The sequence below is a fragment of the Balearica regulorum genome, chromosome 5 (genome assembly GCF_011004875.1).
Source record: "Balearica regulorum gibbericeps isolate bBalReg1 chromosome 5, bBalReg1.pri, whole genome shotgun sequence".
Lineage (NCBI taxonomy): Eukaryota > Metazoa > Chordata > Aves > Gruiformes > Gruidae > Balearica > Balearica regulorum.
Genome location: NC_046188.1, coordinates 51,162,820 through 51,183,282, shown reverse-complemented (window position 1 = coordinate 51,183,282; position 20,463 = coordinate 51,162,820). Strand labels below are relative to the sequence as shown.

Sequence of the window (20,463 nt, the reverse complement as noted above, 5' to 3'; positions counted from 1 at the left end):
GGAGCAGTAGTTCTTTTAAAGGACATAAAACACATTGTGTTGGCCTAACCCTCTTCCCCTGAACTGTCCCACTCGCTTTGTTAGCAGCTAAATGTGTGCATGACCTGAGCAGCTGTTGTCTTTTTGATACCCCTTTTTTTTTTCCCTCCCCTCTCCAGAAACTTACAATGAGGATTCATAGGTGCCCCAGTCTGGGTCTTCAGAACTAATGGAGAGTTTGAAGAACATAGCTTGGATACTGAAGCGATAACCACTACAGAAATGCCAGACACTATATAAACAACTAAACTCAGCCCCTGGCCCCTCCTGAAAGAGAGATGATTTGCAGAAATACTTCAACAGATGGTCTGAATTTGGCTTTGGAAAGGGGGGAAGAAATGCCAGGCCACTGCTGAGCTGTGTGTGGGCACGTGCCTGAGTGCGCCGTGCAGTGTGCTGCCTGCCAGCACGCTCCTGGGGAGGCTGAGTGGGCTGCTCCTGCAGCATCTGCGTGCTCGGGAGGCATCTGTGCACCACTGATGTCACAGAGCACATACAAGTTTCCCTGGAGGAGCTGCTAACCTCTAGGAGCAACGTGACCCATGTGGGGCTGCTGACGTGTGGCTAGCAAGGAACCATTTGTCGTGATCTGAACAGCTTTGGTGTAAGCAAGCAGCTGAGGTGGGAGGAGAGGAATGCTCTTTGTGGTGCAGAAGTGTAGCAGGTACATTCATGTACCCCCCACAGCAAAGGGACTGGCAGCAGGATGTCCTGTATTGCCACCTCTGTGGCTGAGAGGTGAGGAATATTGATTAACATGACATTTAACTAGCATTTCTTCTGGTGTACTGGGAGCATTAGTCAAATTCTGTCTTCAGCAAATTTCGTTACTTCAGGGAAGTAATGAGATAAACTTCCTTCCTTAGAAAGGTCTCTACCTGGTGTTGCAAAATGTTTGGGAGGCTGGGAGATGTCCTTTTGTTATCCTGTCTGCTCTGTGTCTGGTCTCTTGTACAAAAGGCACCTGAAATACAGTCTTGGCTCCAGCAAGCAGCTGAGCCTGCAGCCTGTACACCAGTGTTTGCACGCTTACGTTGCGGCTCCTGCTCAATGCTTCTCTGTCACCTTGCCCTGGGTGGAGCCTAGCTCCTAACTCCAGAGGGTGACACAGGAGGGTTTACGTCCTTTCAGACCCTGGGGTCCTGTTTCATTAACCTATGATACTTTAGTGTTGGTACCCGCATTGGCAGCTGGCTCTCTTGGGGCACTGTGACTTTGCTACAGGGGCAGGGTTTGGGGTTTGCTGGATGCATTGCTGTTCCAGCCAGGCTTGTGCAGTCCTTCTTTGGGACTCTGAGTGACAGTTACCAGTTGACATATAGCCCCACAGGGCTCTGGATTTCTAGGTCTTTTAAATCATTTTGTTCAGGGCCCAGAAGCCCTTATCTCCCAGGCTTCCCTGGAGGGATTCGTGTTCTAGTTTATTGTTTGTTTGAGCTTTTTTCAGTGCCCACAGCAGTCAGGCTGCAGCTAAGAGGGGCAGCCCTCCTTCTCACCCCTGCCTCTCTTTTTGTGCCAGCACAAGCATTTGTATGTTCACAGCTACACGTTGATGTGGGAATAGGTCTGGTCTGAAATGAGTTCCTTTAGTTTCCGGGGGAAGGAAGTAGTAGTAGTAGCCTGAAGTTACGCTGGACTAGTGGTTGAGTAACCACAGCCTCTGATGGCAGAGAGAATCACATGGCTTGACAGATGCACTTTCCAGGGGCTAAAAATCCCTAGTATGGTTCCCTAGTATGCATCTTCTCTGCCAACCCACTGTCAAGACTGCATTGAGCCTGTACCAGTGCCTCTTTGTGCAGGACAAACCTCGTTGTACTACACTTCCACAGCCCTGGTTCTTTCCTGGTGCCTGATTGTAGATTCTTTCTTTGAGGGGGAGAGTCAGCATCATGTCTTTAAAACACCCTGCAATTCGTATGGCATAGTCCTTGCTGCCAGAGAAAGGTGGTTGCTTTTCAGGCCTTGTGGGGATGGCGCTGTGTACCGCCAGATTAACGCAGTATAGGAAGAAGTGAGAACAGAGGGGAAAAAAAACCTATGCCTTTGCTTTGCTCTGGCACAGTCCCCTAGTGTTCACAGGAACCAGCGCATGCTTCAGAAAGTGTTCTTGGAGATGCAAAGAAATACGACCTCCTCTTCCTCTCCCTCCCTTACATGTCAGGAGGTGGTGGCAGTGCCTAGCAGACACCTTAGCGTGAGCACAGCTGATGCTGAGGAAGGCTCCTCGCCAAGGGTAGCAGAGGTGAGGGATATGGTTACCCTTAGGCTGGAGAGACGGGAGGCTCCTCTCTGAGCGTATCTGAACCTTGCTGGCACTGTGCATGTCTCTTTCCTGCTGTCCTTTTTTCTTCTCCCTGCCACAGTCTGTCTCTTCCCGTTTCTGAAGGCTCTGTTCCTGTTTTGACATGGGAGGTGCACAGAGTCCTGCCCACCTGTCTCCATTGCCAGAGAGGTTTAGGGAGCTGCTTGGGATTGCCTAACTTGATTGAGATCACACTGCAGCTTCTGCATGCTGCCTGTCCAGCCGAGCTGTTCCTGGCTGACTTCGGGGATGTGAAGGAGACAGGTCCGTGTGAGGAGCGGCATGTGCAGGATGCTGGGTGACTTGCAGCCCCTGATGCTGCTCTGTGGCAGGAGGCTGCCGGTGCCACGTGGTCCCTGTGGGAAAGGGACTGCCTGCAGGGTTCACAAAGCAGCAGGATGTCACCCCAAGGCTTTTGATGTGCTCTGGACCACAGAGGTAGGAAGGAAGAAGCCGGCTGGGATCCCGTGTCTATCATTGCACCAAGAGCTTGGTGAATGAGCAGGGCTTTTTCCATGTTAACCAGGCAACCGGGCTGAGTGAGCCGTAGGGTGCAAGCCGCAGCACTCCTATGCTTCTCCTCCAAAAGCCATGTCAAGGCAAGTACTTTCTGCTCTCGCACAGCTATTATGAAAGAGCCTGGGTTTGCTGTGCCCTTTTCTCGCTTTGCCCTCAGGGCACGCTGGGCTTGTTTGAATTAATGTAATTAGCACATGCCTTATTAGCTCACTAAGGCACAAAGAACTCATGTATATTTGTAGCCAGGTTAAGCAGCCCCTATTAATTTAATAACTGTGTCCTCCTCAGTGCATGGCAACAGTTAATTGCTGGTGGTGACTCAGGATCAGCCAGTACGGAGGGAATTTGGGCAAGGTGTACATGTGTGCGGTTCTCCTTTATTGTGTTGTATTTTTACTAATGAGCAGAGCTGTAAAGGGAATTAGCAGCAGGCGCAGTAGACGGAAGGAAGCTTTCAGTGCAGGTTTGCTAAACAGCCAGCCCTGGATATTTCTTGTGCTCTATGCTGTCTGTAGAAAAGGATCTATAGAATGAATCAGCATGATATGACACAGATTGGGAGGCAGAAATATACAGAAATAAACTTTAGCAGCACATGCTTGAACTCTGCTCCAGTCGGGTCATGAACTAGGTACTGATAGTAATTTTGCTGTATTTTGGTGTATTCTGGTGCTTCTTATAACTGAGACTGTGAAAAGGCAAGGTTCTCATGAAAGGACAAAAAAATAGTTGCAAGCAATTTCATTCTCTGCAGTGCTATGGTCCTCAGTCCCTTTTGCTGGTCTGGGTCTTGCAATGCACAAGCTTAGCTAGGTCCTGTGGGATGCTGCCAGGATGCTTGCCACCAGGTTTGGTTTTTTGCTATATTTTGGGGTTATTTTGTTTTTTTCTTTCTTTCTTCGGAAGATGCAGGTTATGGGGATGAATGCCAGTTTGTGCTCCAGCACCCTGGAATGATGCAGCCTGCAAGTCCAAGATGGTGGCATGTGCTTCTGTTCCTTTAGTCCTGCACATGGGACAGTAAGGTCCTGCATTGCTTCTAAAACTAGTGAGTTAAGCATTTTTGGGGCTCTTTTCAGCCAGGATCACTATGTATGCAGAGGAGGCTTCCTGCATTTCTTCCCTTCTTCCCCTTCCTGCAATAATCACAGGTCATGCTCTTTGCAGTGAGCATGAGCTGGAAGGAGAGGCAGGAAGAATGGTGTTAGAAAGCAGCTATATGTGCTTGCACAGTTTTGGTCAGGTTTTCTGCAAGTGGCTGTTGGGGTGAGATACAGGTGTCCTGCCTGTTCCTCCTCCCTCTTTTTACTTTCTCATTTGCTGTTTCTCCCCCTTGCCAAGTCAGCTTGGACTATCAGGGCCTGAACTATTCCCAGTCATCACAAGCTTGTGTAGGAGCGTCACTGAGAAAATGAGGCTGTTACAGGCAGATAGGCAAGGAAACCCCATGAAATTGGACAGAAATGTGTATGTGCTTGTAATAATGTAGCCTCTGCAACTGGTGGGGGACCAAGTCCCCAGGATCCAGCAGAGACAATGAGCTCTTCTGGCTTGTATCTGCCGAGGACCTGGCCCTCCTGGGAGGCATGATAGGAAAATAAGCTTCTGTGAGATCTCTGTGGAGTGACAGGGGATGCACACAAGTCTGTCTGCAGCAGATTGGAGCAGATAAATTTATTTCTCCTTCCTTAGAGCCTGTTCCTGGGACAACCTAATGCTTGGATGAAGGTACTGCAAGTGGTTAGTGGGGTGAGCCGCAATGGTATACGTTGTACTGGTGGTACAGAGGTATCCATGTGCAGCTCCTAACAGGTACATTACATGGGAAAAAAAAAAAAAAAGTCTGCAGGAAGAGAGATGGTTGCTGGGGTAGCTCAGACGGGAGCTGGAGGCAGATATTTTTTTTTTCTTTTCTCTGTTTCAGGAGCAGGAAGGGACACCGCTTGGCTTGGTGGGTAGGAGGCTTTCTGTGCAGGATCAGAGCAGCCCACTGGCTCAGAGCTGTGGGCCACTTGGCTCGCACTGAGACAGGGGACATTTTCCAGGCCAGCTTTTTTAGCCAGTGAGGATTTCCCCCCCCCTTTTCTCTGTTCACTGGCTTGGATGAGTTTGGAGAAGGAAGGAGCATCCTTGACATGGTGGAGTTTAACCCACTGCTTCAGTGGTCTTCCCTTGCGCTGTGCTGTGGGAGCAGCTGTGTGTCAGAGCTGACTTAGCAGGCCCCTGCTGGCTGCTGGGCTGGAAGGGATGGAGCTTTATTTATAGCCCTGGAGTAGCTGAAGTTGGGGCTATTTCTGGCATGCATCTTGTTTAACATCTGCCTGACGGAACACAATGTAGGGGAAACAAACTTGGATTTGTGGGTTGTTTTTCTTTCTTAGAAGAGTTTGTATTCCACCCCCCTGCTTTCAAGGAGAAAAAACCTTTTCTAGGGCTGCAGGTTCTGAGAAAAAACATACTCATTTTGTGACATGCAGGTGGTGGTCATCCATAACAGTTGGTCTTTGACACAACTGCTGCCAAGCTCTCTGACTTGTGGGCCATCATCAGGGTCCTCGAGGCCTCAAATTGCATCATGTCCATCTTGTGTGCCCCATGCTAGCCCCGAGGCAGGACTGCCAGGTCTCTGCAGGGGGTCTGCAGCAGGCACAGCACTGACCTGCACTGTCAGTCCTTCCCCTCTGCAGCCTCAGGTTTGGCTGCAACGAGGCAGCACCGTCCCAGGAGGATGCACTTCAAGGCATGTAACAGGAACGGCTCTCTGGGAGTTTGGGTGTTGCTCTGATGAGGTACTGCTGCAATTTGGCCCCAAAAGATGATTATTCCTCCCTACAGGGCCACTGGTATCCCCTTCTTTCAGAGGAGATCACTCTGTTGAGAGACAAGAGCCCTGGTTTTGTTGCTGGTGGGCAATGAACAGTCCCTTTCACGGCCAGGAGCTCAGCTCAGCGCTCTGCCTCAATCCTACCAAGTGAGCTAGAATCTAACCCTCGCTTTCCCTTGGCCTTCGTGGCTGGTTGTTTTTAATTACTGCTTTGTACATGGTGAATATTTTAAATTGGGAGGGGGGAACCTTTTTTCTATTCTGTCGGTCTCTTGGCAGAGCACTCAAGTGAGGGATTTGTACCGTTTAGTTTCTCAGTGGTAAATCCTTCCAGATTAAAGGGTTGGTCTGTCTGTCACTGTCAGTTGGCTCTGCCTTTTCTTGACCACCACAGATTATTGAAGAGGAAATGCTGTATATAAGTTCTTGTTTGTTTTCCCAGCTCTGTCTCCCATCTGCCAGACTCCAACTTCTCAGCAAAGCTGTCTTCTTTCTCCAACTAATGCTGCGTGTCTCTGAAGCTGTAATTTCTTAAAAACTGGTATGGAGAACTGATTCAGAGGAAGGTGGGTTTAAAAATAGTTAGAATCATACCAGTTTGATGTGTGACTACATGATTTCTCAAGTGGCACTTGGAAAGGGGCATCACTGGCAATAAGCACCCACTTATGTCTTCCAGCATGTCCAAGCTGCAAACTTGCTTGTACATCAGCGTGATCATGTGTGGGCAATTTTACTATCTGTCAGTTAGTTTGTGCTTCCACTGTTAGCTCTTCAGCTGCAAAATAACATAGGCCATTATAAACTTAAATAATCATTTTCTCTGGAAGTTGCCACATGGTATATATCTAGTTCATTGTGTCTGCATATGGATTAGTTGTTCTATAGCTACTTTTTACACATCCCTTTGAATTGGTGCAGGGACTTGCAGATATCTACAGCCCAAAGGCTGCAGCCCACCACTATTTTCAAGTAAAATGTTTGGCCTAAATATCTGGCTGTACTCTGACCTCTGCATCACTGCAGATTTCATGATAAGAGATGCATTGAAAGCGTTTTTGGCCCTCTGGCTCCTTCACCTCTTGGTCTGTATTTCTGTAGAAGCCATGGAGAGCCAAGACTGAGTTTGTCTTTGAGCATGAGTAGTTGTAACTTAGAGGCTTGTTACTTGTGTTGTAAGCGTTCAGAGGAAAAAGAGAGGTGCGGGGCTGAGGCATGCTTGATGTGGCATTTGTGCAGAGCAGAAGACCCGGGTCTATTGAGACTTATCCAGTAGACCCAAATGCCTTTTTGAGAACTTGGAGAGGAGGCAGGTTGAGATGGGAAGAGTGCCAACAACTCCCTTCAGTCTTTGCTCCCTTCAGTCTTGCAGAGGTGCATTGAGCACTTTTAGACCTGTTGTCTCTTTCCCCTGTGAGGGAAGGCACTGCAGTTGCTGCCTCATAAGAGTGTTTTAATGTGTTGCCCTCCTATGGAGGAGGACTCTGTGACGTTCTCAGTGACATGACTGCAAGCTCATTTGTCCTGCTGAAACCTTCCCTCTGGCTCCTTGGGTTTGGCAGCCCCGATGTCTTGGACAGCAAGACTTGTTGTGTGAGTCCTGGGTGAGTCACTTCTTCTAACATCTGTCCTCACTCATCCTGTCTTGCAGTTCAGCTGCAAAATGTCCAGGACAGAGACTGTCCTTGACTGAAGGTCCGTGCAGCTTCTAAAATAACAGGTCCCAGATCTGTATTGGGGCCTCTTGGTGTGCTGCAGTGCTGATACCCAAGCCCAGCTTCAAGATCAGCATCAACTTTCTGGCTCTTGATCTGGGGCAGTTTCCCAAGACATGCAAATTCGAAGGGCGTACCTGGCGTTTGTTCTGAATCAGCACAGGCCTGCTCCTCAAGTCTTTCCATCTGACTTGAATGCAGATGGCTTGGCATTGAGCAGTTGTCCTTTGCAAACCTTTCTGCCTGGCTGAAGTGGGATGTGCTCTAGTAACTGGAGAGTGATCTGGTGACCTATGAATTAGAGTCTGTTTCCTGAGCTGTCCTGGAGTAGAGTGGAGGGGTAGGAGACTCGTCTGGGAGAGAGAGCATGTTGATGCAAGGAGAGGCCTCCATGGGACTACCCCTGTTAAGCAATAGAGCAAACAGCTTCTGGGCTAATCTAAGCAAGTTGCTGATTGGTTGGCCTGGAGAAGCTCTCCAGGTCAGGAAGGTACTTCTGCTGCTGCTTACAGTGCCTTTTGGATGTCTTTCTCCAAGCCTTAGCTCTCACAGAGGTAATGGAAGATGCTTTCTGTCTTGACTTATTGCTTAAGGTTTCTCAGTAAAGCAGGCAAAGTTGCATGATGCTGTTCTCAGAGTGGGGGGCCAGCCTGTCGCTTCCAGCTGTATGGAGAGCCCAAGTGGAAAGCGTGGGAAAACTGGGTGTGTTGTTCCTGCTCGTACTGCCCAGAGATCCCCACCTCCTTCCCTGTTCTTTTGTCCCCTTCCTTTCTAGTAATACGCTGCTTCACTCATTTTGATCCTTGCTTTGGAGTTGGCAGCTATGTTGGCTTTTCCTAGTGTGGCCAAGGCCAAGCAGACAGAGGGACTGTTGCTAGGTGCAGTAAAGTGTCTGTCTGATGTCTTCAGTAACTCCTTTGTGTTGTATCGAGGTGGCGCCGGTGACTGAGGCCAGCGGACAAATCTGTAGAGAGAGCGAGCTGCCTCGAGCACATGGTGGGAATTTTGTCCCCAAGATGGGAGCGTTGGTTGGACCAGCTCAAAAGAAGCTCTTGAGTGCTGAGCCCTCTCCCTCCTTGGAGAGTGGTGGAGGTGGCTCTGTTTCCAAGGCCAGGCTCTGCTGTCTGTTTTGTCTTATTGACTGCTGTGAAGGTAAATGAGGTCTCTGAATTGCCTGTAATCTCAAATAAATCCCGAGGGAGAGGATAATTGCAACACTGTGCATGCAGTGTCAGAATATAAGATATTGCTGTAGTCCCAGTGGCTTGCGGGATTGTCCCCTGTGACCCTTCCACCATGGCCCTGTTGTGGCTCCTCTCCTGTCGCAACATTATGGAGCCTTTGCTGCTAATCAGGAGTTCTGGTCCTCTTTTTCCCCTCTGTGGGCATCCAGGTAAATCTATACTGCCATCACCTGTGTTTGCAAAGCCAAACACCTCTATAACATGCCCTCAGCCTGGGGACCATCCTGCACTGCCAGGGAACTTGCCTATTTCTTTGTGGCACGAGGGAGATGTTTTGAGTCGTTCTTCTATCATCACAAGGTCTTGCAGCACGGAGAAGTTAAGGTTCCCTGACTGAGCCTAGTTCACAAGGAGCCTGGAGGCCAGATGGGGGGCAAAGTTTGCCTGCTGTTTTGCAAGGCTGCCTGCCTGACTTGTTTTCACTGTGAATGTGCTCTGGCATTTTTGGCTGTAGATAGGTGGGTGCTGGGGGACACCCATCCCGAGCAGCCAGTGGGAGGGAAGTGCAAAAGGCAGAGGTAAGTCATGGAGGACTGGTCATGGAGGACCGAAGGGGGTTGCAGGAGTGAGGGCTCTTGCGAGGGGTTATCGGGAAGGAGGAGCAAGTGCCCTGTGTGCTGGGGCTCAGCATCCCTGCTCTCTTGCAAGCTGAGTGGTCTCTGTGCCACTGTGCCTGTCCCCATGGGGATGTGAGCAGCCAATGGTGCAGGCAGGTGGCATGGCACCTCCCCAATAGGACTTTGGCCTTTTTTCATCTCTGGCAAGGGGGAGACCTGCCCTGGACTTGGCACCTTCAAAGCCCAGCGTAGTACAGGGACAGTTGGCCGCTGACTGTGAGGCAGGTGAGTTTGCGTCTGCAGCCCTGGGGCTTCGGCCCAGTGGTAGAATGGTACAAAGGGGCCACGCTGTCCTACTGTGCAGCTGGAGAGGTGGCAGTCCGTGACGGTGGGGGAGCATCCACCAGCGTGTTTGAGAGCTGCTTTGTTTTATTGAGGACTAATGCCCTGCCTGGTGCTGCAAGAAAATTTATGGCAGTCCCTGCTTTTGAGAGCCTAAGGGGTAGCAAGCAGCAGAGATGAAACTGCCACCAATTCTCTCCATCTCCTCTATCCCAAAATGTCCTGAGCAGGTGAGAGCCAAGTAGACAGCTCCCCAGGTGAGATTTCCTTGTGTGCTTTGTGCCTGGCACACATCTAGAAAGCAGCTTCTCTCAGGAAATATTTGCAGTTCAGTTTGCACTCCTTAAACTTAATTGTTGCAATGGCAGCTTTGCTTCAGTCGTTAGCAAAACTTGTCAGAGCGTCTGCACCTTCAAATGCATTTGCATTGTGAAGGAAAGTGGTGTTCTTATCCCAGAGGGTTTCTCCTCTCCCAGCAGGTACTAGTTGCTGATTGCTTCCCCACTCCCATTCTCTGACTGTGAGCGGTTGCATGGCTGTGTCCTCTTGACATAGTGGATGCTGTCACAGCTTTGCACCCTCCTCTCACCTTCTGAGCCTTGCTTATTGACGTCGGCTTCTCTGGCTGGGGCACTGAGTTTGTCTGCTCTCAAGACAAATGGAAATATGTGGAAGGGAGTCCTATCTTCCCCCTCTGCTGTTCATTTTCGAGTCAAGGTTGTAGTTTGAATGTTTGCCTTCAGTGACAGCTCCAGCATGTGCTGGCCTTCAGTTCTGTCTCATCCGTGCCTGACCGTTCTGCACAAATGTTTGTGCTGGCATGAAAGCAGGGATGGGAACGCATGTTTTGGTGTAGGGGGAGGACAGGATTGCTTCCTTCAGCTGCAGCGCCAGCTGACGTTGGCTAAAGGTCTTTTGTCGAAACGGCAGCCTGTGTGTGCTCAGATAAATCAGCATGTCCGACAGTCTGTGCCCTAGAGGCTGTGCTCAGCTGCAGAGTAGTGCTGCTGGTGAGGAGAAAGCCTGGAAATGGGAGGGCTGGTGGAGGGCAGAAGTGAAGAGCTGGCCTCTGTGGGGGGACTGCTGGCAGGACTGGGGGAGCTGGTGGAGTGGGAGCCCATAGTTGGCTTGGAGGATGCCAGCAGTGGCTCTGGCAGCCTGGCAGAGGGAGAGCAGGAAAAGAAGGAGGGTGCTGAGCTGTGGGGTCCCCCAGGGTCAGACTGGGCAGAGCCATGGCATCTGGGTGTAGAGGTGGCAACTCACAGCCATAGGGCAGTGTGGTGGCAATAAATGTGATGAGTGTGGTCAAAGAGGTGTGGGTAAACTTAACCTGTTCCTTCTCCCATGATGTCGGGCGCCTATATCTCCATCCAAGCTTGTCGGCAGCACACATGGCATGTGATGGCATTCTGTGCTCCCCTCCATGCCCCAGGCTGGGCTACAATTCTCTGCTAAGCACTCTTCCTTCATGTGATAAGGCGAGAACCGAAGGTTAAGAGTCCAGGTTTGCAGTAAGCAAAGGCTGGTCACGCTGGAGAAAACCTTACCGTCTGGGTAGTGTAGGTGGATGAGTGTGTGTGCAAGGCAGGGGAGCAAAATAGCACCACTTTTTGCCAGTGGTGAGGACCAGATACATCCAGAGCTGGCTAGGTGTGCATTGTGGTACCCCCAATCTGGCTGCTCTGACGCTCTCTGGAGCTGGGAAAGGGGAGAGGCTGGGTTGAGGAGGCTCCTGAGCAATCTACACATGGCAGTGTGAGCTTAGGGCTGTTTGCACTGCTTCCCTGCCTAGCACGGAGGTGATTCCCCATGCTGCAGTGTGCACGTTGCTCTGAAGCTAATTTGCTTGATCATTTTAGTAAATGTATAAGGGACATCCTGGTGTGTGAGTAATGGGGCATTAATCCATGCCTAGCTGTGTTAACAGCACTCTAGGAAGGAATTAATGCCACATAATTCATTGCCTGTGCAGCTCTTGCTCTCTTAATTATGGGACCCCCCTTCCACGAGGGCTGCTCAGCCTCTTTGGCTTTGAGGTGGGTCTCTGGCAGCTCTTGTTTTCCCTGCCCACCTGCTACCAGTTTCCTCCCAGCTCCTCTGCTCCTTGTGCCATGCAGGTTCCCAATTCCAGCAGCGCTGTTTTCCGCCTGGCTGTGAAGTTTAACTATACAAAGACTTTGTGAGTCATCAGCACCTTTTTGGTGCTGCTGGCTTGTCTGCTGCCCCAGTGCAGGTGCTGATGGGAGGCTTCCTGGGAAGATGCAAGCCCTGCTCCCTGACCCTGCTTGGATAGGAAGCCCTGGAGCTACACCGCTGCTTGGCTGCAGAAGCTTTGCTTGCCTGCTTTTGTTTGCATTTTTTGGCTCCTGAGAGCACCGTGTTCCTGGGGAGATATACTTAGATCTTTACTTAATCTCTTTCCTTTCTAGGTTAAATGTATAATGTTGTTTTGGATTTATTTTTTTATATATCCTATAAAATTACCAGCAGTCTCTTCCCAGCCTGTGTTTTTCCTCCTCTCAGACTGCAGGACTGCAGCAGCTATTTTCCTGCCCTGGAACGGACTGAGGTCCAGCTCTCCCCAGGAACTTCCTGGCCAGGGTACTGGAGGCTTCATCATTCGCCCTCTTTTAAGGGACTCGGGGAGTTCTGTAGATTACAACAAAATACTCGGAGTTTGCAGTGACTTTGGGTTTGTTTTGCAAATGGTCATTCACTGGAGCTCTGTTTAAACAAACAGAGCTCAAATAAGCTTTCCACTTCAGTGCATTAAAATCCCTTAATGCATTAAAATCCCCTGGCCATGGACATTCAGGCCTCCACTGTGCCAGGTGCTGTATAAACAGTTATCAAGTGCTGGTGTCTGCTGTAAAATGATCACATCACTTGCTTCCCTTTGCTCGTCTGTGAATTGAGTAGCTTTTGTTAGGGGTGATGATACTAGTCCTGACACTTGCTGGCCGTACAGCCAGCACCAAGGAAACCTGTAACTTTGCTCAGTTTTAAACCCAGGAAGACTATTTTTTACCCCTTCTTGTTGTGTAGCTGCAGCAGGAGCATCTGTTCCCTGGTGGGGAGCAGCAGCAGTTTTCCAGCTGGACCAGACAGCAGGGGAGGGCTCTGCAGTTACCAGGCAGGTGGAGAGCTGAAGCCAAAAGTGAAAAGAAGGGAGGAGATAGCTAAACCCAGCTGTCCCAAGTCCCTCTTGATGCAGTAGCATCTTTTCCCATCCCCATCACCCTACTTGTGTCAGCAGGTAAGAAACAGCCCTGTGGCACATTTGCGTGTTCATCTTGGTCTCTCACTCTTTCGGCTGTCAGTGGTGAATATTAGCAGCCTTGCTGTCTTCTCTTGTGTTGCCCTTTGTGATGGGTGCCTGGCTTCCTGGATGCTCCTCCACAGGGAAGGGTGCAGCAGAGGCAACAAGGGAGGAGCTTGCCAGAGCTTGGAGTGGGGTGTCAGGACCACTCACATGGTGTGTATATTTTGTCAGAGCTGCTGCCTCAATAAACACAAATATCCTGTTGAGGGTATGAGACGTCTTCAAGTGAGTTTTTATGGTTCAGGGCTTGTTTATGCCAGGATTACAAGCTTTGAGCAACTGGTTTCCCTATATTTTTATATTTTGGTCTTATTCTGGTTAAATTGGTAGAGAATTAGATTAGAATTAGAATTAGAAACAAACTACTCTTGTGGACATGGATATGAAAGCACACACAGCGAAAGGTGCAAGTGATTTTTTTTTTTCCCTTGGCAAGTGCAGACTTGGCTGATCTGGAGATTTTTACGGTCTGCTTCCACAAATTAGTCAAGATCAGGTAAACTGTCTGAAGAGGGGTCATGGAACGGACAGAAGGTGTAATAATGTAGGGTGGTGGGTGAGGTTCGTGTGCAGTGTTTTGGAAAGGAGCCCCTTTCCTTAGCGAGCTCCCTGTGCTGGACTCTCATGGCTTTGGCTGAATGTGGGACTCCAGAAAAGGTAGTTTTGGTCTCGTGTCATCCAAACGTGGGACTGTGCAAATGCTATCATGCTGCCCTGCCCTTGGCACTTGATATAACAGGGAGAGGAGTGGGTCAGTGCTGAACTGCGTGTAACCTCACCCCCTCTCCTTCCCATACCTGTTTGCACCATCAGCAGCTCTTTACACTTTTGGGGACCTTTTATTCTCAGGAATGTCTCTGACCCTCAGGTTGTATCTCCAGAGCAGAAGCGTCTGCCTGAAAGCCACCTTGTTGGATGTAAGATTCTGTGTAGCTTAGGAAATCTGCAATTAAGGGGCAAATTTCATTCCAGAGGCAAAGGACAAAGATACATCTCCACTTCTGACTTACTACCCAGGTGGCAGCTGGAAGAGGAGAGGGAGTGGCTGGGTGCTACTGAGATGTGTGATGAAAGCATGGCGCACCTGATTTCTAGGTTGGAGGTGAGGAGGAGACAAGGACACCTCCAGAACACTGAAGGTTGTGGCAGCTTCTGAACTTTCTTCGTGTCCAGATATCTTTGTGTGGTGACTCCTACCAGCTCTTGTTAAACAGAGGCAATTAGGAGTCTTAGAACCACTTCTTGCAGACTTGGAGCTTCAGCGCTGTTACAGTAGGCGCTGAGCTGAAAGGAGTGGTCCAAAGGGCAAAGTCACATCAATAGCTTGGGGAGGAAGAGGCACTAATTAAAAGACAATGTTGGCACAAACTGAGCATAGGCTGTCCATTTGGGCTGGGATATAGAGGAAGGATTGTAACTGCTGGAAGAGCAGGCTTTTGAAGGCTGTCCTTTAGAAATGGCATATATGTGTTGGAGGGAGGTTCTGAATGGGTCTTGTGACGGCACGTGATTGTCTTGGGATAGCTGGGTGGACCTGCAAAGGGTTGGAAGTCCACATGGTGCGGTGTCAAGTGCTCTCTGGAGCTTGAAAGAGCTGTGATGGGTACGGCTGTCCTGGATGCTGGGCAGAACTCATGCACTGCCTGGCTGCTGCCCTTCCTCACGTGCTGCTGGAGCCTGACAACTCTGGCAGCTCTTTCCTCCATATGTGCTTGTATATTTATATACAGACACATAAGGCTCCCTCTGGAGCTCAGTCTCCTCTCTGAGGAGACCAGGTGCTCCCTTAAGTCACTTATTCCTCGGCTGGCCTCTCCCTGCAGCCTGCCCAGTAGGACCTGAGCGTCAGGAAGAGTATAAGTGTCTCAACTTTGTCTCCTTGGTGTCTTTCTCTCCTTTCCCAGGAAGAAACTGAAGTGAAAAAGAAGTGACTGAAAAAGAAATTAAGAAACCATTTGAAGGAACAAATTCATTTCTTAACAAGATCAAATTTGAATTAAATGGCTGATAAACAGATCAGGTAACTTTTAAAAAAATATTTGAGTTGTTGGTTGTGCTTCAGATTTTTCTTTTAAAGTCTTTCAAACTTAATCCCTTTTGTGATACAGGTGGTTGGAGGAAATCACCTGATCATCTCTTCTGGCCTTAAACAGTTCTGATTCCTTCTCTGCTCCTTTCTTACCTGCTTTTTTTCAACCTCCGCTTATTTTCTGTCTTTGCCACCTTGTCACATCTCTGCTTTCTTCAGTTCTTTTTTCTCACTATTTTTTTTCTTTCTGCCCTCTGCTTTTACCCTGCATGAGTGTGTTCCTTTTTGTTTCCTCTTTCAAAGGTCAACTTGACCTGCTGACTTTAGCTTGCTGACATCAAAGGAACAAAGCCAGCTCCTTCACCAGCCAAGGATGCAGTGCTTGTAATTACAAAGTCCACGTAGATTCAGCCTTGTGCCCTTCTTCTAAAGCCCAATGCTTGAGTGATTGCAGGAGCATGAAGTGCCAACAATACTTAGTGACACTTAAGTGCACAGCAGGAACTTAAGAGCATTGGTCCTGGCATATACAAAGGCTGGATTTGAGTCCTTCCTGGAAATGAATTGGGATGCATTTTCTAGAAAGATACCATAGTACCCTTAGCTTCCTAAGAGCTGTGTCAGATGGATCTGTGCAGTCCTCTGTGGACTAAAGTGGGTTTAACTTTCTGTGCTTGTGAAGTTGCCCCACATAAATCACTCCTACATGCTGTGGGGTCTTTAGTGATCCTCTTCTAACATCTACTTTTCCAGGTTACCACCTCAGGACAGGAGAGGTCAGTGGGTGACTTAAACCTGGTGACAGAGGGCCAAGACTTGATGCTACAGGCAAGAGGGTTGCCCCTTCTTAGCATCTGCCATGATCAGGATATCTTCCTGTGTGCCTGTCTTCTGCAAATGAAAACAGTCCTGAGCTGCGCTGATAACAAGACAATGCTCCACAAGCATTGTGGAGTGTTTATGTGCCTAGATTTGTCTGTCATCATTTACCCAATTTGGAGAGCACTTGGCACTCCTCTTACGCCCATGCTGAGATTCACCTCCCTGGAGCCTGAAGTGTGTATGTCCCTGATAACCTCAGCAGAGCAAAAGGACCAGGCATACATGGCCATTTGAAGCTTGGTATTTTGAAGATCTCCCTCAGCCCCTCCGGTGTGCTCTTGGCAGTGTGAACAGGAGCTTGCTGGCTACAGGGACTAGTTAAAAGGGCTCAGGAGGAGCAGTAGGAGAACTGGGATGCCCTTCTTGTGCTAAACTGAGCAAATGGCTTTATTTGTATGCTAGCCTGTGTTGTCCCTGTTTCACTAAGCCCTGGACATCTAGGTAGTGAGAGGCGGTGGCTGTGCAGAAGCTAAATAGGACAGTGAGACCAGGCACAGTGGATTCTCATCTCGTGAGAGAAGAGAGAGCACTGAGGTGAAAAGTGGGATGATATAGTCACAAGAGAAAACGCTTTTAATTCAGGTGCAGTGCCCTCTGTCTCAGGTTCTTCTCTGTGCTCCAAATCCCTCACCCCTACCACTTACGCCATCTCTCCCATCTGTGGAACCACAAGTCTGCAGCAGTCACAGGCAGCCAAGCCAACGAGATCTATTTAAGTTTGGAGGATTTACTGAACTCCTCTTCCCCTGCAGCATGCATCTGTCGTCCCTTAGCAAAACGAGATTTATACTGAAAGACTAAAATCCATAGCAGTGGTTTGCTGCAAGGTGAGATCAAGGGCATTGCATTTCTGCAGCAGTACATGTAGAACTCAATCTCAGCATCTTCCTGGGTATTGCCACATAGTCCATTTATACTAGTCTCCCTCCACAGTGCGTGTGGTGGAATCTGGATGATTGGATTCGGGTGCAATGGGGGTGTTGAGCAAGGATTTCTCACCCACAAACAAAGTGAGAGGCTCTCTGCAGCCCATATTGCCCAAATTTTTGGCTTGCCCAGGCACATCAGACTATTCCTCTTTATTGCTGGGGTCTGTGCTGAAATTGGGGAATCTTTTGCACTAACAGTGCCAGTATGCAAGATGTTTGCCACATGTCTGTCTCACTCCCACCTGATATAAATCCTGTGATGATTTCACTGTTGGAACAGGTTGAGAGGCAAGTGTCTGCCTGCTCCGGGTGTTTCGGGGACACTTAGAGAAGCGATGACGGTGCTGAGGCTGGAAAGGGGCACTGGCTGTGCCTTGCAGTCTGTGACCTGTCAGCAGGTACTTTGGAGCTGAATTTGAGGCTGATGTGATCCTGTCTTGAAACACCCTCCTTTCTAGTGGTGCCTCCATCTTGATGTGCTTTATCTGGTCTCTAACCTCCTCTTGCTCTGTGACTATGGGTTAAATAAGGAGAGAACCATGATGTGAAGCTTACTGTTTGAAATTTTCCCATGTTCTGAGACAAGTTGAGTATAGGAGGTTGCAGGTAAATCTATTCCCTTCTTAGACTGATGTAAAGATCCCCGAGGCAACAGAGTCTTGAGCTGGTGAGATACTGCAGTCTGGCCCTGTGCTGAGATTATGCAGATTTGGACCTGCCTTCCTAACGTGCTGTGCTTGATTTCATCTTGGGCAGCACCATCTTGTTTGGGGATGTGGACTAAGCTCAGGTCTGTCTGCCTGTCCTTGGCACCTCTTCTTCCAGCTGTGCTAGCCCTAGGGCTGTGTGTGGGTGTTGAAAAGGAAGGAGCTCTGGCTGCAGGAGAGTGGAGGCTAAAAGGAGTTTCCTGGAGTGTCAAGGTTGTGCTTAGCACTTGTGGGCAAAACCTCCCCCCCGCAACCCTTTTGTCTGCTTCCCCCAGGGAGACCTCATGTTGAAATCCTGAGTCTCCTATCCTCCCTTTCCCTTGAGACTGGAGCTGAGAGGCAGCTCTTTCAGCATGGCCGCTTATTGATCCTTTCTGCAATTGCCCCTCTATGCAAAGCACTCTGCAATGCCTCTGGAGGAGAATGTGTTTGCAGAGCTTTACCCCACCATGCCATGGCCAGCCTTAACGCTGCTGCTTCCAGTGGGTAGTGCAGTCTGTGCCCCCATCCAGAGCACCATGTCACTGTCATGAAAGGCCCATTCCCCCTGTGGGAGGACTCAGCCTTGCAATCTAGAACTGCTGTCCGCTATCAGTTTAATATCCGACACATCCTGTGTTCAGGGAGCCATATCCTGTGCTTTATTGGAGGGACCTGACTCAAACAGGCTTCCTTTGTGTGTAGTGGTTTATCTAGCATATAAGTGTTGGACATTTTTCATAATTTAATTTGCTGGGAACCCATTTTTTAGCTGATCTGGCTTTCACTCAGCACCACTTGCAAGGATTCCCTGTGGGAACACAAAGGCAAGCGGAAAAAGCCTCACATTTTCGAAGCACATGTAGCCAGCCAGGTTTTGATTTCCATGAGAGGTATGAGCTCATGTCTCTGCATCTGCAGCCGTGCAGGCTGCCAGTCCAGTGGTTTTGCTGGGCTATTGGTTTGTGTGTGTTCCCCTTGCCCCGGGCAGTGGGTCTGGAAACAGTTTCCTGGAGCGGCAGCTGTCTGCTCCTTGGCTGCCAGCTGGGCGTTTTTACTGGGAGCTGCCTCGGCTGCCAGTTGGGTGTTTTTACTGGGCTCCTTCCCACATGATGGTAGCTGCTGGCGTGTCACAAACCTCTCATTAGATGCGTATCTGATTGCGGTGCTAAAAGCATTTGCCAGTAAACCTTTTGGCTTGGATGCCATCAGGCCCTAACTGAAGTCTGTCTATATGGTAGATGGTTCAGCACTCTGTCTTTTCTCCTCTAGGGACAAACAGGGGTTTTCCTTGTTCTTAGTGATATGTAGCTTAGCTGTTTGGCTCCACTCATCAGTGGTTTGTCCTGCCTGCTATGTGCTGCTTTCCCCTCCTCCCACGTATGTACAGCAAGGGCCAAGCTTTGCCTTGAGGCAGAGCTCCCTTCACGCTGCGGGGAGGACAGCCTTGTCGCACAGCGATATGTTAACTCTGGACATGCAAAAGTGCTCCATTCTTTCCTCTTTCTCTTCCCCAATCTAATCTCAGTACTAAGACATCTGTTTCTGATCCCCTTACAGTTTACCTGCCAAGCTGATCAATGGAGGGATAGCTGGGCTGATTGGGGTCACCTGTGTATTTCCCATTGACCTGGCAAAAACTCGCTTGCAGAACCAGCAGAATGGCCAGCGGATGTACACCAGCATGTGAGTAACACCCGCATGGGCAGCATCCCCTGGGGCTTTTGGTGGGGAGTCCTTCTACTTTGTTACCTCTTTCATGTGAGTTCAGCATTTCTAGGAACTAGGCTGTCCCTGGGAAAGCCAGGGAACAATCTTGAACCGAGCTGTGCTAGAGCAGATAAAGCAAATAAAGCAGCTGTTGAGCCCAGAATGTGCAGTCTCTGCAGAGGGCACATCTGTCTGCAGCCCATGCTTCAGAGCAGCATGTTAGCTGCTGTCAGGGCTCAGGAGCAAAATACAAGGAGCTCCATTTGGTTCTTTGCTGGGCATGAGGGAATTTCTGCCTCTCTTTTGTGTCCGTAACCCTCATATTGGAGGTTACTATCCTTTCATTTGCTGTGTCAGTTTTAAAAAGTGGAAGCAGTCACCCATTCCCAGTCTAGAACGCTGCATGCAGATCTTTTGAAGGATCGTAGGTTGGCACATGCTGTAGTTACCCTAGCAGTCCTATGTCCAAAAAAAAAAAAAAATAAAAAAATTAAGTGCTGCAGGCTGTAGGAAAAGAAGACATGAATATGTCTAGCCCACGAAATTCACCTGGGATTTGTGTGGGATGCTTAGGGCTGCGTATCTGCTGTGGGAATGTGCACCACACTCAGCACAAGATATTTTATCTTAGGAACCAGAGTCAGGCTTTTGTTTTCCAAAAGTATTGTTGTCATTGAGGGGGGAGAAGGCTGGGGCTGATGATGTGTGTCCTGTCCTGCCACTTTGTTCAGAAGTAGTGTTACCTGCGCCTTCACGCCAGTATTTTCTTCTTTCCTGCCCAGGAGAATTTGAGGCAGAGTGGGAATAGGAAGGAAATGCTCTGTACGTTGATGGTTTTAGTCTCCGAGTCTCCTCACTCTAGCTGATGACATGTAATTATGCGTGAGCTTACGTTGTGGGCTCTGGTGTGCCACAGCAGACTGGTGCTTCCCTTGACAGTTACAGCACACAGTGCTCCCTGCATTGTTTGTGTGCCCAGGTGTGCTGGCAGGACACGGCCTCCCATCTTGCCTTGCCTCTCCTTTTTGTTGTCCTGCTCCTGGTGTGGATCACTTCTCCCCCTGACCTGATAGGCGGCAGCAACAGGAGTTTGGGCAGGATGGAGGATTTGTAGGCTCCGCTTGGGAGAGCGTGCTGGGATGCCTCCTCTCTGGATGGGTGTTCAGTAGGAGAGAGGCTTAAGCTCCAGCAGTCGAGTGCAGATCTGCTCTGTAGCCAGGAGCTGTTGTGGGATGAGGTGCCATTAAGGAATGCACAGCATTTACCCTGTGTATTTGAGCTGGCTTCTAAGAGTCTGTGACAAAGCCTGGATGTGAATGAGTAATGCTGGAGATGTTCCTCTGGCATTGGCAGCAGCCGT

The 20,463-nt window shown here is 49.4% G+C and overlaps 1 protein-coding gene across 2 annotated transcripts in view; it reads left to right on the top strand.

Moving 5' to 3' along the window:
* Positions 1-20,463, top strand: part of SLC25A22 (solute carrier family 25 member 22) — a 52,069-nt gene that overhangs the window by 6,414 nt on the left and 25,192 nt on the right. The window contains exons 1-3 of one of the 2 annotated variants that reach the window (XM_075754851.1): positions 9,446-9,488; positions 14,772-14,887; positions 18,954-19,079. In XM_075754851.1, the coding sequence (XP_075610966.1) occupies positions 14,868-14,887; positions 18,954-19,079 (146 nt within the window). In that variant the 5' untranslated portion in view covers positions 9,446-9,488; positions 14,772-14,867. Of the gene's footprint in view, positions 1-9,445; positions 9,489-14,771; positions 14,888-18,953; positions 19,080-20,463 lie in introns of those variants that run through there. The other variant, XM_075754850.1, reaches the window with a different exon arrangement.